Genomic DNA, 22,836 nt, shown 5'->3' with positions numbered 1-22,836 from the left:
CCAAGGGATAGACCCACACCCAAGAGCATTTAGGAAACACAGATTAGACTTGATATACCTTAAAAAAAAAAAAAGAAAGATTGCGGGGCATGGTGGCGCACACCTGTAGACCCAGCACTTGGGAGGCAGAGGCAGGTGGATCTCTGTCAGTTCAAGGCCAGCCTAGTCTACATAGTGAGTTCCAGGACAGCTGGGGTTACAGGGAGGCCCTGCTTCAGAAAGAAAAAAAATAAATAAAAGAAAGACGAATAATAGAGGACGTGAATTCTGGGAGTAGTAAGGTATGGGCGGCAATGGGGCGGGGGATCTGAATATGATCAAATTCATTGGATGAAATTCTGGAATCAATAACTATATATATGTTTTTGTCTTTTTTTTGTCCTTTTTGAGACAAGGTCTATCTGTAGCCCTAGCTGGCCTGTAACTCACTATGTAGACCAGGCTGGCCTTGAACTCACAGAGACTTCTCTGCCTCTGCCTCTGCCTCTGCCTCTTGAGTGCTGGGATTAAAGACATGTGCCACCACACCCCAACTCAAAATGTATTTTTTTGAGACACAGTCTCCCTGTAGCCCCAGCTAGCTTGGATTTTGTTTTGTTTTTTTGGTCTTTTTGAGATAGGGTCTCCCTGTAGCCCAAGCTGGCCTGGAACTCACTATGCAGATCAGGCTGGCCTTGAATTCACAGAGATCAGCCTGTCTCTGCCTCCCAAGTGCTGGGATTAAAGGCACATGCCATCATGCCTGGCTCCTCTTTTTCATTTTTTAAGACAGAGTCTTACTACATAGCTCAGACTGGCCTTGAGATTCTCTTGCCTCAGTATTCTGAGTGCTAAGATGACAAATATTGCCCCCATGTCCAGTTGCACTCTTTCTTGCGGGGAAGGAGGTGCAGGGGTTCACAGAGCAGCCTAGGATAATCTCAATCTCACTGCAGTCCTCCTGCTTTAGGTTCCATGACCTCAACCTCATGGCTCTAGGTTTCAGAGGTGCTGGGATCACAGGTGTGAGAAACTATGCCTGGCTGTTTTTCCTTTTTTCTTTTTTGAGACAGTTTCTCACTGTAGCTCTGGAACTCACTATGTAAACCAGGCTGGCTTTGGAGCTTGCTGTGATCCTCCTACCCCTGCCAGTGATACATGCCCAAGTCACCACACCCGGCTGTATCCTTTTTCTTTTTTAAAAATTTTATTTATTATTTTTATTTTATGTGTATGCTTGTATTGCCTGCATGTAGGTAAGTGCACCCATGTCGTGCAATGTCTGCGGAGGTCAGAAGAGGATGTTGGATCTCTGGGACTGGAGTCACGGACAGTTGTTAGCTGCCATGTGGGTGCTGGGATTCGAACCTGGGTCTTCTGCAAGAACAACCAGTGTTCTTACCCCCTGAGCCATCTCTCCACCCCTTCTTTTTTTTTTTTTTAAGATTAAAAAAATTGCTTGGTGTGGTGTCACACACCTTTAATCCCAGGACTCAGGAGGCAGAGGCTGGTGATTTCTGTGAGACCAAAGCCAGCTTAGTCTATAGTACAAGCACCAGCACCAGTCTTAACATCCCCCCCAAAGCAAGATTTAAAAACATGTTTATTTATGTGAGCATGTGTGTGCGCGTGTGTGTGTGTGTGTGCGTGTGTGTGTGTGTGTGTGTGTGTGTGTGTGTGTGTGTATCTGCATGTGGATGCCTCATGTATGTGGGTGCTTGCAGAGACCAGGAAGGAATATTAGATTACCTGAAGCTGAAGTTACAGGCAGTTGTGGACCATTTGATGTGGGTGCTGGGAACTGAACCCAGGTCCTCTACAAGAGCAGCCAGGGGCTCTTAAACAACAAGCCATCTCTCCAGCCCCCATGTTTTCTTGTCCTTAAAGAGGTCTCTAAACAAACTGCCTACCCCAAAGTCCAGTCATTGCACCATCATCTCCTTCTGCCTCTCTCTGTCTCTCTGGTGTTGTGATGCAACCCAAGCCTCTTTCTTGCATGCCAATCATGTGCTGTCACTGTGCAAACTCCAAGGGCACTGAGGGAAAAACTGAGGAACAGGATAAGGGACTTGCTTCGAGTCTCATAGAAAGTGGTGAAAGCTAGGGCTTCAATCCGGGACAGGCTCACCTTAAGCCCCGTCTCCCCAACACTCCCTCCCTCCCCAACCTCTGCCTTTTCTAGAGGTGGGCACATGGGCACTGCTCTCCTCTGATAGGCTGGACAGCTCAGCTCTGTGCCTCTGCCCCAGCAGCTCTATGAACACCAGGTGGCGACAGACACTGTCTTTTCCTCTCCCAGGAGTCCAGGGAGCCAGACTCTCAGCCATCCTCAAAGTTGGTGAGCAGTTAGTTCACCACACACTCTTCGCTTCATTTTATTCATTGTAAAGCAGGGAACCTTGTGGGAACAGGTAAGGCACCTGACAGCTCTACATACTCAGGATCATGGGAAGCCCTGCTGTTTTAATGGGCTTCTGGAGATGGCATTTCCCTTGGGTAAGGGTTCTCCTGGAAGGATTTGCTCTTGCTTTACAGGGCAACAAAATCAGAGGAACTCCTGGGCAGTGGGACCTTTCAGAGCACTTTAGTGTTTGATGGTAGGGCAGTAGACATCCTGAACGCAGGTGTAAGGGACCCCCTGGCCTGGAGTAAGGGACACTCAGCTTTTTCTTCATTCCTGTCAACTCCCTTCTCTCCCTTGCAGAGGCTCTATGGCTTCCTGTTCATTTAACACCATCCTGGGGATTTGTCCTATGCTTCTAATGGGTCCTCCTAGGAAGGTATTCCTGGCCCATTGCCCTCTCCCTCTCCATGACTGCTATACCCCAGCTGCAGTGTGATTGATTCCACCTCAAAAACTCCCTGGTCATCCTGTCTCTGGACCTGGCATTTGAGACCTCTATAATTTGGTCTCATGAGTTACTGTTTATATACCAGCCCATGAAGTTGGAGAGATGGCTCAGTGGTTAAGAACACTGGCTGCTCTTGCAGAGGACCTGGGTCTGATTCCCAGTACTCACATGGTGGCTAACAATTATAATTCCAGTTCCAGGGAATCTGATGCCCTCTTTAGACTTCCTTGGGTATTGCACAACACGGGTACACTTACATACATGCAGGCAATACAACTCGTACACATAAAGTAAAAATAATAAATAAGATTAAAAAATATATACCAGTCCATGTTTTGTTCCGAGAGCACATGCCTTCACTGCCCTATATCTAAGCCTCTGTGCAGGCTGCTCCTCTGCTGAGAGCATACTCTCCCATGCCCATGTCATAAATTCATCCTTTAAAGTCTAGCTGGAAGGTCACCTCCTCTAGACAAGCGTTCTTCATGGCACAGATGGAACTGAGTTGCCCTCCAGAGATCTGGGTACACAGTTGTTCGGGGGTGTCCTTACAGGGGCCATGTATCACAGCAGGGTCTGCACTTCTGTGGAGAGTAACTCTCAGCACCAATTCTTTTCCTTCTAGTGTTTGGGGCTGGGAAAGACAGACAAGGGACAGCCCTTACCCCATGTGATTGATGGGGTGACAGGTTAAGTGGAGGCCAGATGCCCTGTGAGTGGCAGAGGCAGGATTCAAACTGGCAGCTGATTTGAGCCACTTGGCTGTCTCAAGCCTGAGCGTCCTCTTCCCCATCATGCATTTGGCCTGGTTGAACTCCTTCCTCCCACCACCAAGACTGAGTCAATATATATTGATCAATATTTCTATTTACTGAACTAGTGGTTTTTTGGTTTTTAATTTTTTTTGAAATTTTATTTTTTATTTTTATGTGTATGAGTGTTTTGTCTTGGTATGCACCATGTACATGTAATGCCTGCAGAGGCCAGAAGAAGGTGTTGGATCCCCTGGAACTGTTGTTACAGATAGTTGTTAGCTGCTATGTGGGAAGCCAACCCAGGTCCTCTCCAATGCATCCAGTGTTCTTAACCATTGAGCCATCTGTTCAGCACTGAACTAGTGTTTGTTTGATTTTATTTTTTGTTTTTTGGAGACAGGGTCTTATGGAAGTTGCCCAGCCTGGTCTTGAAGTCACTGTATAATCAAGGATGATCCTGAATTCCTGATCCTTTCATTTTTACCTCACAAATGCCAGAATTGCAAGTGTGTACCATAATACTTGGTATTTTCTGTTGCTTGTTTTACATTATTTCTTTCTCTTTTTTTGGTCTTTTTGAGACAGGGTCTCCCTGTAGCCCCAGCTGTCCTGGAACTCACTATGTAGACCAGGCTGGCCTTGAACTCACAGAGATCCGTCTGCCTCTGCCCCCTGAGTGCTGGGGTTAAAGGTGTGCGCCACCACGCCTGGCTATATTATTTCTTTATTGTGTGCGTGGAGGTCAGAGGACAACTTGTAGGAGTCAGTTTTCTCCTCTCACCATGTGGGTCCCAGGGATGGAACTCAGGTTATCAGTTTTAGCAGGAGGACCCTTTACCTGATAAACCATCTTGCTGGCAGGTTTAAATTTTTGTTTATTTATTAGTTTTTGTTTGTTTTGAGACAGGGTCTTACCAGGCAGCAAAGGCCTTGAAGTCCTGGGCTTATATGACCCTCCTGAGATACTAGGACTATATAGGTCCAGGCTATTTTGCTTTTTTGATTTTTGGGTTTTTTTTTTTTTTTTTAAAAAAGATTTTATTTGGGACTGGACAGATGGTTCAGCAGTTAAGAGCACTGGCTGCTCTTGGAGAGGACTGGGATTCCATTCCCAACACCCACATGGTGGCTAACAAGTGTCTGTAACTCCAGTTTCAGGGCATCGCAAGTATAACATGGGTGCACTTACACACATGCAGCCAATACTCTCATACACATAAAAAATAAAGATAAAAAATAAAATACTTTTAAAAATATTTGATTTATTTTGATTTTATATGTATGAATGTTTTACTTGCATGTATGTAAGTGTAGTGTGTGCATGCAATACCTGTGGAGGCCAGAAGAGGGTGTCAGATTCCCTGGAACTGGAGTTACAGACAGTTGTGAGCTGCCATGTAGGTGCTGGGAACTGAAACTCAGTCCTCTGCAAGAGCAGCAAGTGCTTTTAGCTGCTGAGCTATCTATCCAGCCCTTATTTTGTTTTTGAGTTAGGATCTCATGTAGCCCAGGCTGGCCTTGAACTAATCCTTCTGCCTCAACCTCCCAAGTGCTGCCTTTATAGATAAAAGCTACCACACCTGACTTTTGGGGGTTAACTTTCAATAAAGTGCTCAATGAAGTTATGTCAAAGAAACAAACCTTCCTACATGTGCAGCACCCCCATATGCTACCATCCTGTTCCCTGACCACTTTATCACCCAGCTCAAGCCACTTGAAGCTGGTGACAGCACCCAGGCTCTAGCAGGATAAGGAATGCTGGAGGCCCAGACATTCTCAGAAAGGGGAGGGCAGCACCAACAAACAGGTTCCTTCTCCTTCCCCCCCTAGCTTATCAGTTGCCCACAGGCCCCAGCTAACTGGGTGCTCAGCCTCCAGAGGAAAGTTGTCCCCTGCCAGTCATGTTTGCCACTACTTCAGAATTTTGTAACCTTGTGTCATCATTTCAGTTCTCTTAGCCTCAAACGTTTCTGATTGGAAGAATTTGATGAGCTCAAATGAGCAAATGCACATGGAATAACAGAGCCTGCCAAATGGGAGCTGTCTCCAGGGGGTCAAGCACCTCTCACACAGGGCCTGGGGAAGGAGGTGGGGACTAAGAATTCTCTGGCAGAGGCAGTAGGGCTGGGACCTGGAGTCCAGGCAATGACAGTACCCAATACCCTCACAAAGTGACCGACAAGGCTCTGTTTATCCAACACTGCCTCAACTGGAAACACACAGGTTCCTTGGCACAGAGACCTCAGGGATAGGCCAAAGTTAAGTCCAGAGAGCTAGGGGACAATCTTTTTCTAGGACACATAGACAAAAAGTCACACTCTGTATACAAACTCCCAAACAGGCACAGATACACCTTTCCACAGTCCCAATACACCCCAATATACTGAGAACAGACACACAGACGTTCACAAACACATTTTCAGAGGTTACTTCCCGGGCACAAACTCAGAAACACTTCAGCGTGCATGCACACATGCTCACATAGGCACACGCGCTTATCAGGCTGGGGCAGGCACTGGCGTTGCTGAGTCACCCACAGGCAGCTCAGCCCAACGGAGCTGGAGCCACGTGCCCGGACAGGGAGAGGTGGGGCCTCAAGCAGCACTTTAGAAAAACTCTGTCCACCCCCCCAAAAGCTGGGGTTTTCCTCTCTTCAGCTCTTTGATTAAGTCAGGGATAGAAGATAGTCAGTAGGGGAGCCCTTGTTTACAGAGGACAAATTGAAGAATCCACAGCCTGCTCCCTCTGACATGCATGAAGACACACGGGAGAAATTAAAAAAATAATACTAGATCCATTATTGAATATTTGCATGTGCATTTTCACATACTCTCACCTAATCATCACAATAATTCTACATGAGGTTGGTGCTACCATTAATCTTACTCCTCCTGGAGGGGAAAGGCTTGCCCCAACACTCAAAACTTAGATAAGCACAGAGCCCAGATTCACAGCGTCCAAGTAGCTAGCTCCTCACCACTGGCCAGTTCTGCTCCATGGAAAGAAAGGTGAATGTGAAGGCAGGAGAAAGGAGGGTAGGGTTGGAGAGATGGCTCAGCAGTTAAGAGCACTGGCTGCTCTTGCAGAGGACCCAGGTTCGGTGCCCAGCACTCATATGGCAGGTAACAACCCTCTATAACTCCAGTTCCAGGAGATCCAACACCCTCTTCTGGGCCCCTCAGGCATTGCATGACACAAACATGTAAGTACACATGAGATTAAAAAAAATTTTTTTTAATTAAAAAAATAAGATAAAAGAGCATCAATCTGCTTGGGAGCCTAGAGGAGTATGCAGGTTCTACATGAGGTTCACCCAACCAGGGCTGAAACAGTCTCACATGTCCCCCCCAAATTTTTTTTGACAGGGTCTCCCTAGCCCCACCCTGCCTAGAATTCACTATGTAGACCTGACTGGCCTGGATTTCACAGAGATCCGAGTGCCTCTGCCTCCCAAGTGCTGGGATTAAAGGCATGTGCCGCCACCCCCTGTTATCCAAATTTTATTTTTTTGGTCAAAGATGTTGAGAGGCTTCTCTGGTGCTCTTGAGTGAACTTCCTCTATGACAAAACATGCCCTAGATCTAGAGGTTAGTCTATGGACCCCTGGAAGTCAACTATCAAGGCCTTGGAGTTTTTAGAAGGCCTTGGAGTTTGGGGGGCAACAAATGAATCTATAACTATTTACATAATGAAACAATAACATCAAATAATCATAATAAATGCTAATACTTACTGGGGGCTTACCCTGAGATTCACATTGTTCTTTAACATGTTATATGGATTATTTCATTTAATTCTGAACCCTTGAGGAAAGTACTTTTGGTTGCTTGGTTTTACAGAAGAAGAAATTGTCTTGGAGAGAGTTCAGAGCACACTCAAAGTGAAACACATACTTAATGGTGGTATTGTGGACTGAGATGAGGGTACATTTCAGAGCTGATCACTAACTTCATAGGAAGCTATTTGCCTTCAGTGAACCTCAGTTTCCCCATTTGTCCAAAGAAGAGAGCAGCTTTCCAGGGCTCATTTGTAGTGAATATTCTATGATTTTATGACTGTCTGATTCCTCCACACAAAAGAGGGATTATGGTTTGTCCTCTGTAGATAGAAATCCTAGGGCAGATTTGGTCTTAATCTCCTGAAACTTTTAAAATCTGTAGCTGATTTAACTTTATTATGAGTCCAGGTTGGGAGGCGACCAGCTTCCTGATACTGGAACACTGAATATGGGCAGGTCTGAAATGAAGGGGTGTCTTAGGCCAGTGATCACATAAACCCCTTACAGGGTTGATGGGCACAGACCATTAGGAGACTTCTGTCACTGAGAAGAGTGGCAAGGTGGGCACCACAGAAGCCAGAACCCACATCTACTGAACACCTTCTTGAGTTCCAGACCTGTGACTGGCATTTAACAAATACCACTAATTCTCAAGGAAATGTTATAAGATTTCTAGCTGAGGGAACCAGGACTCACAGAAATGGTTAACTCAAGGTCACACAGGATGAAATGGTGAGCCAGGTGAGCCAGGTAAGCCTCGCCAAGGTCACTTCCCCAGATTCTCAAGACCAACCCCTGCTCCAACCTAGTGCCCACTGGGGCAGCACCACGTGGCAAATTGCTTCATACTTTTGCCACATGACGTCAGCGACCACAACAGCCAATCCAGGAACTTCTTGACCTCCCCTCCCTTGACCCCTTGGGGGTCTATCCGGAGCTGCAGGGCGTCTCCGCTGGGGGCTCCCCCACCTGCAGCCCTCCCCCCCGCCTCGTCCCCTTCCCGGTTGCGACTCGCTTTCTCTTCAGCCGTGTCCAGCCCGCCGCCCCAAAGATTGGCAGCTGTCTGCACCAATTAGAGGGCCTCCTGGGGAGAGGGCGGGGCCTCGAGTCAGAGTTGCCCTGTCAGTGCAGGTGGAGGCCCCCGGCGGGGCAAAGTGGCAGAAACCTCTTAAAGGGAGAGAGCCTCGGAGAGCGAGAGCGCGGCGCGGCCCGGCCCGGCCCGGCCAGGTCCCTGCCCGGTGCAGCCCAGGTGAGCCTGGACCGCTGGGGGCGGCCCCGGGACTCAGGGGAGGGACAAGGTACGAGACCCAAGAGCCCCTTCCCAGGGCCCGGCTTCCCGGGAGGGGCGAGCGCAGGGTCACGGGGATCCCGGGGGGTTCTGGAGGTCCCGGACTGCTGGCTCCCAACTTGGGGTCCACGGGGGTCTCCAAGCGGCGCGCGCGCGAGGAGCTCCCGGGTTCCGGAGACCGGGTGCAGGAACTCGGGTCCCACACTGGACTCACTCCGGCCGCCCGCCGTCGCAGCCCCGTGTCCGCAGCGGGTCCCTGCGGAGCGGCGCAGCCCGGGGCGGTTTGCCAACCCCGCCCTGCGCGCCCTGCGTCCTCCTGCCGGGTCCAGCTGCCGCGGCGGGGACCCGGAGCCCCACGCCCCGCTCCGGCCCTTACGTAACGGCCTGAGTTTTCCGACCCGGGGACGCTGCCCGGCCGGTGCAATCCCTTCCAGCCTGGGGCTTGGGGTCTGCTCGGGCTCGGACCCTGGTCTCTGGTCCCTGGGTTCCCGGTCTCGCATGGTGTCTCCCTGGTGCTGTCTCTGTCCTCTGTTTCCCCAGACTTGACTGGTCCTGAAGCTGCACTTTCCCGCACGCCCCACCTCTTTGCAGAAGGGTGGGACCCCTCTCGCCCTACGAGTTAGAGGCGGGGACTTGTCCGGACAACCTCAGCCGGAGAGGGCCGTGGGAGGGGAGAAGGAGGACTCTCCTGGGAGGGCTGGGTAGGGCTCTTCCAGGGCCCTTGGCTTCCCCTGGGAGGGAGTGGCTGCATGTGACCCCTTAGATTCCTGCGACTGGGCTGAAGGCAGTCCCTTTTCTGCTCCCAATGGGAGAGCTTGGGGCTGGGCTTTAGGGCAGCTAGGAGTTCGTGGGAGAGTTTGCGTGGTGCCATGTCCGGGTCCTGTTCACTGCTACTGAAGATGAGAGGGAGGGGCCAGAGCACGGGCACAGAGCCTTCCTCTCCTACTTCAGTAAGCTCCTGCGGGGAACCCCACTCCCTCTTACCCGCCTGGAGGTCGGGGTTGGGATGTTGGCCGGAGGCTGGAATGAGGAGGGGAGACCGGGAAGACTTTTGCATGGGGGTGGGGGCGGTGGAGAGATAGAAGTGATAGACAGTAAAGTAGGTCTAAGGAGCATCTACTGGGGTCCCTCCCTGCCGTCAAGGGCCTCCTGAGTCAGAGACAAGACACTTCAAAAGCCTGTAGTACCTGCTACTGTTGGGTGCACACAAATAAGGTGTTATAGCAGTGGTGAGGTGGGAATTAATAACTATAGGAATGGGGGAGGGGAGACTGCAGTAGGAGGTGTAAGGTCTGGGAAGGGAACTGAGAGGCAGGGAGACACATCCATATCCCATGGATTTTGCATGCAGCAGAACTAAGTTTGAATCCTGGCCCTGCTATATCCTTGCTGTGTGACCTTGCATGAGTCGCTTTACCTCTCAGTCATCTGGACCTTACAGACATTAGCAGAATCAAGTGAAGCACTAAGTGTACGGAGGCCAGATTGGGAGCTGGTGTGAGAGCAGGCAACATGGGGCTTGGGTGGAGTGGCTGGATATGTGGGTGGCACTCAGTGAGAGGAGGAAGCCCCACATCCCCACTGTCTTCTGATCAACCCATACCTGCACTGTCTAGACCAAGCTGGCCTCTCTCTCTGGGCCCCAGATGCCATTAGAAGCTCCCAGGACTCCCAGGTTGCCCCACCCTGTAGGCCCGTGGGGGTGGGGCTCTGGCAGGGCAGGGCCAGTACCATCACTGCAGAGTGGACCCTGGCCAGGAGCCTGGCTGGCTGGGTTGATCAGGAACATCCCAGGCTGGCTGGGAAGATGCTGATGCTGTGCAGGCCCAGAGCTCTGTGAGCTGGAGCCGGGCCGAGCTAAGAGGACTAGGGCATGAGGGTGAAACAGAGGTGACGGTGGAGTTGGGAGGGGGTAGGGAGGGTGCTCAGGAAGGGAGATGCAAGGAGAGAGTCCTTGAGGGGACCCTCAGAGTGAAACCAGAAGACCCCATTTGGTTATTCCCTAAGTCTTCCAAGCCCCTACTGTGTGCCACACACAATTTTTCCAGCAACAGAACTGAAGAGGATGCTCACAAAGGGCTCATCACCAAGGTTATGGCAGCATGTAGAAATCTGTTGATCTAAGATCTCTTGGGTTTGTAGCAGGATTCTGTCCTTTCAAAGTGTGTGAGCCTGGCACTTTTAAAAAAGGTTTATTTTTATAATTTTAAATTATGTCCACATTTTACAGATGAGGAAACTGTGGGGCTATGTGTACCTGAGTCCAAGGGCCTGCAGAGGCCAGAAGGCATTGGCTCCCACTGGAGCTGGAGTTATAGGTGGTTGTGAGTTGCCTGTTGTGGGTGCTGGGAACTGAACTCAGGTCCTTTGCAAGAGCAGTATCTGCTCTTAACCAGTGAACCATTTCTTCAGTCCCATTTTTCTTTCTGGGCCTCAGTTTCCCTTTCTATACCATGGGAAGGGGAGATGCGCCTAGAGTCTCTATGGGTCTTCTGGCACCCATTACTATTTGCTTTGTGCATTAGTTTCTTTTGATAATCGACAAAAACTGTCATACCCTAGGACCTGGTTTAGAACTTATCCTAACACCATGTGAGAGAATGGGATGGGGCAAGATCAAGGCCGAGTGTGGTGAGCCCACAAATTCTGTTCTTGACTTTGCTGTCTAATCCTAATTAGGCCCACTGCCTCTTAAACACTTGCTAGTCTAAGCTAGTTGTATTAACTTATTTCATCCTTAGCATTTCATGAAGTATTATGAAGCATCATCCCTGTTCCTCAGGATCATGGGAGTCAATTGAGTTGGTCAAAGTCACACAGTTAGGAAGTGACTGACTGGGATTTGAACTTAGATCCAACTGCAAAGCTTGACTAAGACAGGGAGCCTTCACTCCACAGTATCCTAAGATACTGAGGTGCTTACATTTCTTAGGCCTAACCTGTGGAACTGCTTAATGACTCCTGGATTGAGCTCTGAGCTTTAGGAAACTCAAGTTGGAGAGCTGGGGGCAGGCTGGGGAAAGTGGACCCTGTAGCTCAGGGTCTACTGGAAGTTTATCCAGAGCCCAACTACTGTCCAGGTGCAAAAGCTGGGTATTGAAAGGCAGCCTTGGATATAGGGTCCACTTTGGGCTTCAGTTTCCTCATCTGTAAAATGTGGATTTGAATGAGTGCAGACATTTCTTGACCCCTAGGTTAGTGACTGAGGTCAGCCATAGGGGAAAGGGACAGAGCAGGGGTTACAGCACCAGTGATCGAGCCTGTAGAGGAAGAGTTTAATTTCAGCAACAGCTTGGGTCCTGGGCTGGCTGTTTGGCCATAATAGTTTCAAAAGGGGTTCAAAGGCTCATCTGGGCTGTGCAGCAAATACTGCAGACACTAAGGGAAAAAAAAGATGAATGCAAAATTTGAGCAACAAAACCCAGGCAGATAGGAGCTTTGACCATCTCACTAGGTTTGGAGATACAAAATGTTACCAAGGATGCAGAGAGAAGTCCCTTCACCCCACTGTCTTTGTCTGTAAAATGGGAAAAGGAACAATTTCACCTTTGTGTTCTGGGTTACTGTAAAGGTAAAAATTGAAGCATTTGTTGAATCAGGAGAATACTGGTCACTGGTCATTTTTTCAGTCCAAAGTGGCAGTTCTGGGTGTGTATGCAGAGAAGCCTCACTGCGGGGATGTGCTGGAGAGCACCCTAAGATCAGCAGCAGCACTTCCTGAATCATTACTATGTCAGGCAGTATGCTCAGACTTCACCTTTCATTATCTCATTATCAACATTGTTGTAGGGAAGATGGTGACCTCAGCCATGCTAGTGCCCTCCAAAACCCCTGCCTACAGCCCCCTGTAATTATAGTAGCTACAAGTTATGAATAGCTTATTGTGTGTCAAGCACTGTTCAAAATGTATGTGAGCTGATATAATCCTGACACTAGCCCTGTGGATCTGAGTACTACCCCCAGGTAAGTAAGAGAAGCTTGGAGAAGTCAGGAAATAGCCCCAGTGGCACAAATGATAGACTTTAAATGATGGAGGAAGGATTTGACCCCGGGTGTTTAAGGTCTCCTCCTTGATGCACTCAACACAGCAGTAATTTAGTAATTACTTATGTGATTACTTCCCTACTGTGCTGTAGGCTCATAAGGGCAGGGACCCTGTCTGACTTCAGACTGCATCTCTAGGACCTGGCACCCAGTAGGTGCTCAGTGAATGCCCTTGGGATGTCCTTGGGAATGTCCTTGCTAAACCTTAGGAGGCCTGATGAGCTCAGAGTGGACTGTTAGATGACTTGATGATATCTGGCCAGCAGAGTTTGGCAGGTGGAAGCACAGGGAAAGCAGGTTCCCTATTGGCCCAGGCCCCAACTGAACAGGGCCCCAAAGTTTGTTTGTTTGTTGTACTACATCTTAATTCTGTCCTTTGCTTCCATGTGCTACTATGGCGATGGCTCCATGGCCTCTCCCTGGCTGACTGTGTGACCACATGGCTGCTTCTGGGTAAGTACTGATTTGACTTAACTGAGTGCTATTCTGATGCATGATTGTGGCTCTGAAGCCACTGGGAGGCTTAAGGAGAGGCCCAAGGGTCAGGGCAGGAGTGCCAAGAAGGGGCACTCTCTGAAGTTAGGTTCTAACTGAGCCAGTTCTTTCCTGATACTTGACCCAGTGGGTAGCTGTTTTGGGGTGACACCATCCAAAGGTCTTTGGGACAGGCTCACTTGGAATAGAATCCTTATTCCACCAGTTAAAGATGGGAAGCTCTTTGTATCACAGTTTCACATCTGTAAAATGAGACTATCGATACCTTCTGGACATATTTGCTCCTTTGTACAGACCCCCTGAGGGGCAGGGACTTTTGTTGATCTGTTCTATTGTTCATTTGTCTCTAGTACCAAGGAGAGAATGCATTTAGTAGGTGCTCAGTGAACATTTCTGAATTAATGAAGACATTTGTCAAGGATCGATTAAGCACCCAGACATGGGCTTTGTGTTGGATTAAATGGCCACTATCATTAGTGGCTCAGGGAATGTAAGATCCTTATCTGGTCACTAGATTGTGAATTTCTTGGAGGCTATGAAAGTGATTCTGGGTCCTCAGAACTGAGTGGAACAGAGAGAGGAGCTTGGTAACTGGGCTTCCTGGGAGGGAGTAGCAGAGCCTTTAGCTTTCATCTGATGACAGGGGCAGCTGGGAAGGTCTGGGCTGAAGATGGACAGGCTGAGGAGGGACTCTACCTTCTCAGTATTGTTGTTTCCTTATGGTAGGACCTTGGGCATGGTGAATTTCTCTGGGTCTTGGAGACCTCACCTGTGACATATATATCATAAGACTCCCCAAGTGGATGTGGGAAGGAGCCATTGGAAGTGTCCAGTATGGGACTGTTGGGTAATTGTTGGTTTCTTCTAGCTCTGGGCTCCTGGAGGGGTTGGGGTATGAGAAATGTTCATCCTTTTGACTCCTTACTCCTAACTTTAACCTCCTACCTAACTGGACTAAAATCCAAGGGTCAGGAGCCCCTGAACTCCCTAGCAGGCTGTGACTCTGCTGGTGAGGATGTGGCCGACTGGGTTCTTGCTGAGTCACTCTCACGCTGTGTGATTCGGTTCAGTCACTTTTTTCTGCCTTGGTTGCCTGACCTGTGAAATAGGGTTAATAAAGGGCCCCTCCCTTGGAGAATTGTTTAACTAGAACAGATTAGCACTATTGATCACATGATTCTTCAGCTCTGAGAAGGACCCTGGAGAGTTGGGGTCCTGGACCTAGAACTTTCCTGAGAAGCTCAAGTCATTGGATACAATTATTTATCATGGCTCCTCCCTGCTGGGCTGATGGATAAAGGACCTGACACCGGGCAGAGGAGTTACCTAGACTCACCCATTTATTTAGCAAGGGAACTTGGGCTCAGACCCAAGTCTGCTAATCTCAAGGCCCAACTTCCTAGTGTAAAAGTTTTTAAAAAATTTTTTTATTTATTATTTTTAATTTATGTGTATGAGTGTATTGCTTGCATGTATGTAAGTGCACCTGTGTCGTGCAGTGCCCACAGAGGTCAGAAGACAGAGTTGGATCCCCTGGAACTGTATTTACAGACCATTGTTAGCCACCATGTAGGTGCTGGGAATCGAATCCAGGTCTTCTGCAAGAGCAGTCAGTGCTCTTAACTGCTGAGCCATCTCTCCAGCTCCATAAAACTCCTAAAGAAGCAGGCCTGCATCAGTGTCCTCTCTGTCTGTCCCTAATGCCCAGCTCAGGGCTGGTAGGAGCTACTAGAGTGTTTGCTGGACGAGTAGCTGCAGGCGCAGGCACATGCATGCTTCTTTATCCAGGCCTTAGTATTCAAGAGGTCATGGTGGCACACGCCTTTAAATCCCAGAACTCTGGAGGCAGAAGCAGGCAGATCTCTGTGAGTTCAAGTCCAGCCTGGTCTACATAGAGAGTTCCAGGACAGCTGGGGCTACAGGGAGACCCTGTCTCCCCCCCCCCAAATAAATTTCTGAAGAAGGGAGATAACAGAAAGCCCCTGGGCAGCAGAGTGGCTTAGGCAAGGTAACTCCTTAGAGCCTCAGTTTCCTTATCTGTAAAACAAAGATAATAAAAGCTCCTCCTTCCCTCCTAGGGTTCCTGTGAGGGCTAAATAATGAGGCATACAGTGAGCACCCAATAAATGTGGTAATGGTTGTTATTGCTATAATTATACTTATGGGCATCATTCTGGGAAAATAAAGATGTCCCTCTTGGGATAGCAGAAATCAGGTCTGGGAGGGCACTGCTGGGGGCACAATGGATAACAACCTGGTCTGACAGGTTCCAAAAGGCACCTATGGTAAAGGGAGGGAGGCAGCTTCATGGAAGTAAGAATGTACCTCTGTTTCTAAACCACCTGGTTTTTCTGATGCCCACTTTATACCAGGCCCTGTTTTGGCATGGAGCCAGACCTGAATCTGTATAGGCCCTTTCCTCTACCCCCAGGAGAGCTGAGTCTAGTTGGGTAGAAGGACCCAGAAACCTTTGGTGTTCTTGATTAGAGACCAGGAGAAAGGCCCTTCTTAGTGGGAGGCATATGCAGAGCCACGACCACCATCTGGGGTGATGCCCCTGGAGAGGTAGGCTCAGGAGATATGGGGCCTTGATCCCAGGGCACTGGGGAGCCATTAGGTATTAAACAGGAAGGGCAGGGACAGGGCCAACTATTCAGGGGAAGAATGCTGAGATACTGGGCCCAGGCCATGTGCCATGCAGCAGTGGGGGATATGAGGTCTGTGTAGGAGGCGGGACCAGGAGGACATGATGATGGATCACAGTGGACAGGCAAGAGAGGACCAAGGTGAGAGTGAGGTCTTGGAGTCTGGGGTGACCAGATCCAGTGGTGTCTGGTTAGGGACTGGACTCTGCCTGAGAAATGAACCTGGGCAGAGGAGCCAGATCTGTGTTGGGGAGGAAGCCACTTGTCTGTGACTTGCCACCTTTTCCCTTCTCTCTGGCCTCTGGGCCGAGGACTCCCACTCCTATCTTGGAGATTCCTTTGTATGAGGGATGAAGAGCTCTTTAGGATTGGGGCTGGGTCAGGGCTGTATGGTACAGAGACAACCTGAGGTCTAGGTCTGCCAGAGTCACCCACTCTCTTACCCTCTTTTTCTTTGAATGCAAGGATATTAAAACCTGTTTTGCCTGCCTCAAAAATTTAGTGATAAAAGGCAACTAGAGACAATAAATTTTTATGGAGCATGGACATGGCTAGATTCTAGGCATACACATTATGCCCACAGGTTCCTGTCCTTCAGGTGCACAGTGAGCCCAGAGCAGTGGGCAACTATTTCTAGACATCAGAGGAGAACAGAGGGGAGCTGGACCACATGAGCTCACTATGTGGGTAGTGGAGGGAACAACCTTTTGGGTGCAGGGAACAGTGTGTGTAAAGGCTCCCTGTATAATGTGCTCAGGGTGGATAAACACCCTGGTGTGACTGGGGCAGAAAAGAAGAGGCAGCAATGGGAGACTGGAGGGATGACGCTGGAAAGGGGAGTGGGGTCACACTGTGCGGGGTTTGGGGAATGGCTCCTGGCTTCTTCCTGAACCCCTACAGCTGCCTGTTTTTCCTGAGATGATTCTCACCCTTTTCATCTTGTTCCTCCCTCAGTTCTCTGCCTTTCCCACTTTGCATGCAGACCCCAGGCAGACCCTGTGGCTTGATTTTAGAGGTCAATAGCCTGTTAGGTTCTGTGCCAGCTCTGCCACTGACAAGCTTCAGATACAGACTTTCTTTCCGTCTCTGTACCTTAGTTTCCACCTCGGGGAAATGGGGATCAGCTTGCGTTCCTCAGAGGACAGGGTGTAGGCCTCAGTGAGATGATCTCATGAAACTGGCGCAGTGTCTACATGGATGTGCACCTACAAACAGGAGCGCTAATGAAATCATCATCTGAGTTTTTCACCTCCTCGTCCCCACCCACAGCTTCCCTTGCCTCTCCTGGCAGCCAGCTCTAGCCACAAAGGAAGGAAAAGATTAAGAAACAAGCCTAAGTCTCCAGAGGGGTCCTGGCACTCTGCCGAGCTGGCTTCCCTCTTGCCCCTTGACCCCCTTGGCCTCAGGCCCAAGTACTCTTAGTCCTGAGGCCTAGGCACCCTCCGTCCCCTACCCTAGATGATCCTCCCAGGTTGGAGGACAAAGTCAGAAATGGATCTGGAAACAGGGACAAACACTCTTGGGAAATTTGTAGCGTTATTCCCCACCCTCCAGGCCACCCCTCCCCCCGGAAGTTGATGACCAAGCTCCTTTTTTCTGGTGCTGGAGAGATGCTCCATGACCTCTCTGGAGGTCATGGCCAGCACAAAGCTGGATTCCTGAACTTCCTGATCTCCTTCTGTGCAGAAATGGGAACTTTAGCTCAGCATCCCCAGTGGGGATCTGGCTCTCTGGATTCTCCACTGTCCCCTGAAAGGGTATGTGCAGGGACTGTGGCTATCGTTTCACGTCTCTGAGCTGCAGTTTCCTCTGCTGATTTTGCTGTGAGGATTGCTGATAAGGAAGACAAAGCCCTTTGTGACTTGTCAAGGGGAGGCAGCTGCTGTCATTGCTACTGTAACTGCTGCCTTTTTGGTTTGTTTCATTTGAGACAGGGTCTGACTGCAGCCCAAGTTTCCCTTAAACTCACAATAATTCTCCTGCCTCAGCCTCCTGAGTGCTGGGATTATAAATTCCTCCTGCCTCTTAGGCTTTTGTCCTATCCCTTCCCAGTCCAGACACCTGAAACGTGTGTGTGTGTATGTGTGTGTGTGTGTGTGTGTGTGTGTGTGTGTGTGTGTACTCATGCCTGTGTGCAAACTCAAAGGTCAGAGGAGGGTGTTAGATGTTTTCCTCTGTCACTTTCTATCTTACTTTGAAGCAAGGTCTCTCCTCGAACCTGAAGTTCCCATTGTTCAGCTAGGCGGGCAACCAGCAAGCTCCAGTGATCCTCCTGTCTGCCCCATACAGATCTGGAGTTATAGGGGCCCATAAAACCATGCCCAGCTTGTTATGTGGGTGCTGGGATCTGAACTCAGATCCTCATGGTTATGCAGCAAGAACTCTAACATTGAGCCATCTCTCCAACCCCTCTTCTTGAAATTTTGAGACAGGATTTGCTATATAATTCTGACTGGTTTGGTGCTTTTTACATAGCACAGGCTAGCCTTGAACTGGAAGCAATTCTCCTGCCTCAACCCCTTCAGTGCTGGAATTACAGGCATGTGCCATCACACCTGGCTGATATGGTTTCTTATTGAATAAATGAAACCCGATAAACCAGTTTTAAAGCCAGAGGCTCAGCATCTTTTCCTTCTCTCAGTTGGCTGGAATACCATAGCCTCACCCAAGGCAGTTTTCCTTTCAAAGCCTCCCCTGATTGGATACTACTGAACACACACTCTTTGGAAAGACGGCTAGTAGAAAGTGTCCTCCTTTACCCAGGTTCAGGCCATGGGGACAGAGATGGATTGTGAGTTCCTTGGAATTGCCCTCTGGGAGCTAGGATGATGCAAAGACTTCTGCAGAGGCCAGAAAATAGGCTTAAAAGAGAAAACCTAGCCTGTGGCCCCAAAATGTGGCAGGGTAGAAGTAGCTCAGGCTCCCCCAGTGTTCCCACTGTTAGACCTTAGGTACACCACCAGCTTCCCCATATGTTTTGATTTATAAAAAGAGGGGATGAGCTGGGCTTTACCAAGCCAACACAAACCTTTAATATTTTAATTCCAGTACTAGTGAGGAAGAGGTGGGTGGATCTCTGTTGAGATCAAGCCCAACCTGATCTATATAGTGAGTTCTAGGCCAGCTGGGGCTACAAGGAGACTCTCAAGAAACAAAACAACAACCAAAAAAAGGAGGGATGGACTGATATTACAGGTTCATGCTACACCATAGGCTTAAAAGTAGGGTACTGGGGGTTGTGGATGTAGCTCAGTTGGTCAGAGTGCTTGCCTAACCTACATGAGGCCCTGAGTTGGATCCCCAGCCTCTCTAGCATCACATTAATCCCCTTGGGGTGTAACGGCACAAGCCTCTTATCCCAGTACTCAGGAAGTGGAGGCAGGAGGATCAAAAGTTCAAGATCATCTTCAACTACTGTTCAGGGTCATGCTCAGCTACATAGTGAGTTTGATGCTAGCCTAGGCTACATGAGACGGCTTAAATCCCAGCTTGACTACTCATAAGCATTGGCCTCCAGCCATTGCTTGACTTTACTGAGTCTTTGTGTTCTCACTTACCAAAGGGGGAAAATATTAGCACCTTCTCACAGGATGCATTAATTTATATGAAGTAGTTAATCCAGAGCTGACACACTTTTCAGTGATTATTGTGGTTATTCTATGATCAAGGGGCTATTCTATGATCAATAGAGGCCAGAAAATAAAACAAACAAACAAACAAAAGCAGTTCATTAAGTTCAGGGCCCATCTCCTTGATAGCCTTTGTTCACTCATTCACCCAGATCATATTTAGGATTTCCAGAGACAGGGCAGAGAGAGGAGGAACGGATGGGCAGCAGAAAGCTGGAGCCAGACTTATTGCAATATAGCTGTGGAAACGTGACCTGTACACTTGTTTAAGCTTAAGGGAGTCTAAGCACACAGTAGGTGATTAGTCTGTGTCTGCCTTCTTTCCCTGCTCTCTTAATGACTGGCTAGCAGCTCTCAGGCATCCTTCTACCCCAGGGCCTTGGTACTTGCCAGTCCTTAGCCTAGAACCTTCTATAAATACCTTTCTGTTTTATTGTTTATTGTTTATTGTTTTAAATTTTTTGTTTCAGTATCTCCATCTTAGCAAGGCTATCCTATTTAGAAATGAAACACTGGGACTGGAGAAATGGCTCAGTGGTGAAGAGCACTGGTTGCTCTTGTAGAGGACAGCACCCATGTGGCAGTTAACAACTGTTTTGTAACTCCAGTTCCAGGGGATTCGACGCCCTCTTCTAGTCTCTGCAGGCATTGCATGACATGAGTGCACTTAAATATATGCAGGCAAAATACACATACACGTAAAATAAATATACAAATAAAAATTTTTTAAATGGAAACACTGGTGGAAGGAGAGCTGGCTCAGTGATGAGTGTGTACTGCTGTTGCAGAGGGTTGGGTTCCCGGCGCCCACACTGGGAGGCTCACAACTGCTTATAACTCTAGCTCCAGGAAATCCAATGACCTCTTCTGGCCACTGGTACTTACATGCACATACCCTCACAGAGACACAAATACACATAATTACAAACAAATCTTTGGAGCAGGAGAGGTGGCTCAGGGGTTAAGAGCACTTGCTGTTCTTCCAGAGGACTGAGGTTTGAGTCCCAGCACCTACATGGTGGCACCTACCTCTCTAACCTACTATCTTTGATTGATTCTTTTTTTGTCTGTTTTTCCTCATTGCAATGTAAGCTTGGTGATGGTGGTGATTTTTGACCATTTGGTGTTACGTACTTTGTATCTAAAACAGCATGTATGGCACATAGTAGGTACATAATAAGTATCTTTGGAGTGAACTGATAAACTAATGAAGACCCCTCTTGTTTGGGTTTAGCAGTGTACTGGGCATGTATTAGATTCTCAATAAATAGCCACATAAGAGTGTTCATGAACTGTAAGGAGAAAGTGAGTGGTTATCACCCTGTCCACTTGCCAGATAATACTTCGGCTGGGTCAACTCTCAGGCCCTTTTGCATGTAATATTTTCTGCTAGGGCATCAGTTTCAGTTGGAGTGCTTAAGTCTTTTGTTCCTGATCCTGAGCTATGCAGAATTTCTAGTTGGGGCTGTTTGGCTGTTGGGCCCACATGGTTATTATGTCATTATTGGTAATTAGCACTTAGGCCCACACTATGGAGCTTTTTGTTTTTCAGCAGAAATCACAGCAGAGAGCTGCACTAATCAGTGGTGCCCAGCTCCCAGCTCTGAACCCATAGTCTAGAGAGACAAAGTGAGGGGCTCATGGGTCACCAACTCAGCTGTCGTCTCCCCAGACAGTATCCTGTAAAGTGTTTTGCCTACACCCTCTGCTTAGGCCTGGCCTCGTGTAATGGGGACTCCCTCAACCCCAGGGACTTCCAGATATTCAGAAGGCAGGTACATTTTAGGATGCTCAGAGCTCAGCAATTATGGGTAGAGGAAATAACATTATGTTTAAGACCACCATACTGGGGCTGGGAATGTAGCTCAGTGGCAGAGCACTTGCCTAGTAGACACAAGGCCCTGGGTTCGATCCCCAGTCCCATAGAAAGGAACCTAGGTTAAGTCACTTCTTAGCTGTTGACTTTCTGGGTAGCCTTACACACATCAGTACCTCTTATTGGGCCTCTGTGTTCTCGTCTGTCAAACAGAGATAAGGGTGCCTGCTTGGCTTCACTGGGGAGGAGACACAGGGTAGTGTAGTGGGCAAGGGATTGGATTCTGAAGTCAGATACTCAATTGCCTCCTGGCTGTGTGGCACTGGGTACATTTCCTTTCTGATTTAATTTCCTGAAGCTAGATAATGTGGTTAAGATATTTATCCCCTCTCCATAGTGTTGTTGTGAGGTTCACTAAGAGAATGTGAACAAAGAACTTAGGCATATATACATCTTAGCTAGCAGTATTACAGTGCCCTTCATAGAAATGACGAGCACTAGGCCTGGCTAATGTGGTTTTGAATCTGAACTCTGGCACTTGCTAGCTCATGGACAACTTTCCCACTTCTCTGAGGCTCGGCTTCATCTGTGTGATGGGAAGTAGTCCTGCCTCCTTGGGAGGATATTGTTGAGGTGGAGTGACATATTGCATGTAATGTAGTTGGCACTGAGGTTGGCACATGCTATCTCCACTTTACAGATAAGGAAGGGTGGGGAGGTGACTTGCCTGAATTTATAGAGCATGTCAGTGGTGGAGCCTTGGTTGGAACCCAGGCCCTCTTGCCTCAGAACCTCACGATCTTTTACTTTTTCCTGCCATCACCCACATGTGAGATGATGCTGTGATTGTTACTGTAGTACACAGACTCATCTCGATCTTGCTGGCATCTCCAGATCTCTGAAGAAGAGTGAATCAATGAGCTCACATTCCTCAGGGAGGCCTTTGCATTGATTGGATGATTCTAATTGCATAGTTAATAACAGATTTCAGTTAAAAGCCCTGAGGCTGGAGAGATGGCTCAGCAATTAAGAGTGCTTACTGCTCTCAAAGAGGGTCCAGGTTCAGTTTCCAGCACCCACATGAGGTGGCTTACAACCTCTTGTAACTCCAGTTCAAGGGGATCTGATGCCCTCTTCTGGTCTCCACGGCTTCTGCACACACATGATGCACCTAAACTCATTAGGCACATGTACATATACGTAAAGAAACAGTAAATCTTGGGGCTGGAGAGATGGCTCCATGATTAAGAATGCTCTTAATGCTCTACCAGATGACCCACATGATAGGTAACACCTGTCCTTAGCTCCAGTTTCAGAAGATCTCATGCCCTCTTCAGGCCTCCATGGGCATCAGGCATGCATATGGTACACTTATATACATGCAGACAAAACACTCATACACATAAAATAAAGATAAATAAAATCTTTAAAATGATCTTAAAAATAGTCCTTCTCGGGGGCTGGTGAGATGGCTCAGCAGTTAAGAGTACTGACTGCTCTTGCAGAGGACCCAAGTTCTATTCCCAGGACCCACACGGCAGCTATGAACTGTCCT

The 22,836-nt window shown here is 48.5% G+C and overlaps 1 protein-coding gene across 2 annotated transcripts in view; it reads left to right on the top strand.

The window, feature by feature from the left end:
• Positions 1 to 9,476: 9,476 nt before the first annotated feature.
• Epb41 (erythrocyte membrane protein band 4.1) overlaps positions 9,477 to 22,836 on the top strand; it is a 197,194-nt gene continuing 183,834 nt past the window's right edge. The window contains exon 1 of one of the 2 annotated variants that reach the window (XM_029570850.1): positions 9,477 to 9,602. Coding sequence is in view for 1 of the 2 variants with exons in the window: in XM_029570851.1 (XP_029426711.1) it covers positions 13,136 to 13,149 (14 nt within the window). In the remaining variant the exon portion in view is untranslated. Of the gene's footprint in view, positions 9,603 to 13,132; positions 13,150 to 22,836 lie in introns of those variants that run through there. The other variant, XM_029570851.1, reaches the window with a different exon arrangement.

Source organism: Nannospalax galili, unplaced genomic scaffold (assembly GCF_000622305.1).
Source record: "Nannospalax galili isolate Female #2095 unplaced genomic scaffold, S.galili_v1.0 scaffold23, whole genome shotgun sequence".
Classification (NCBI taxonomy): domain Eukaryota; kingdom Metazoa; phylum Chordata; class Mammalia; order Rodentia; family Spalacidae; genus Nannospalax; species Nannospalax galili.
Note: the sequence above shows the minus strand (reverse complement) of the source record. Positions and strands in the feature narration are given on the sequence as shown.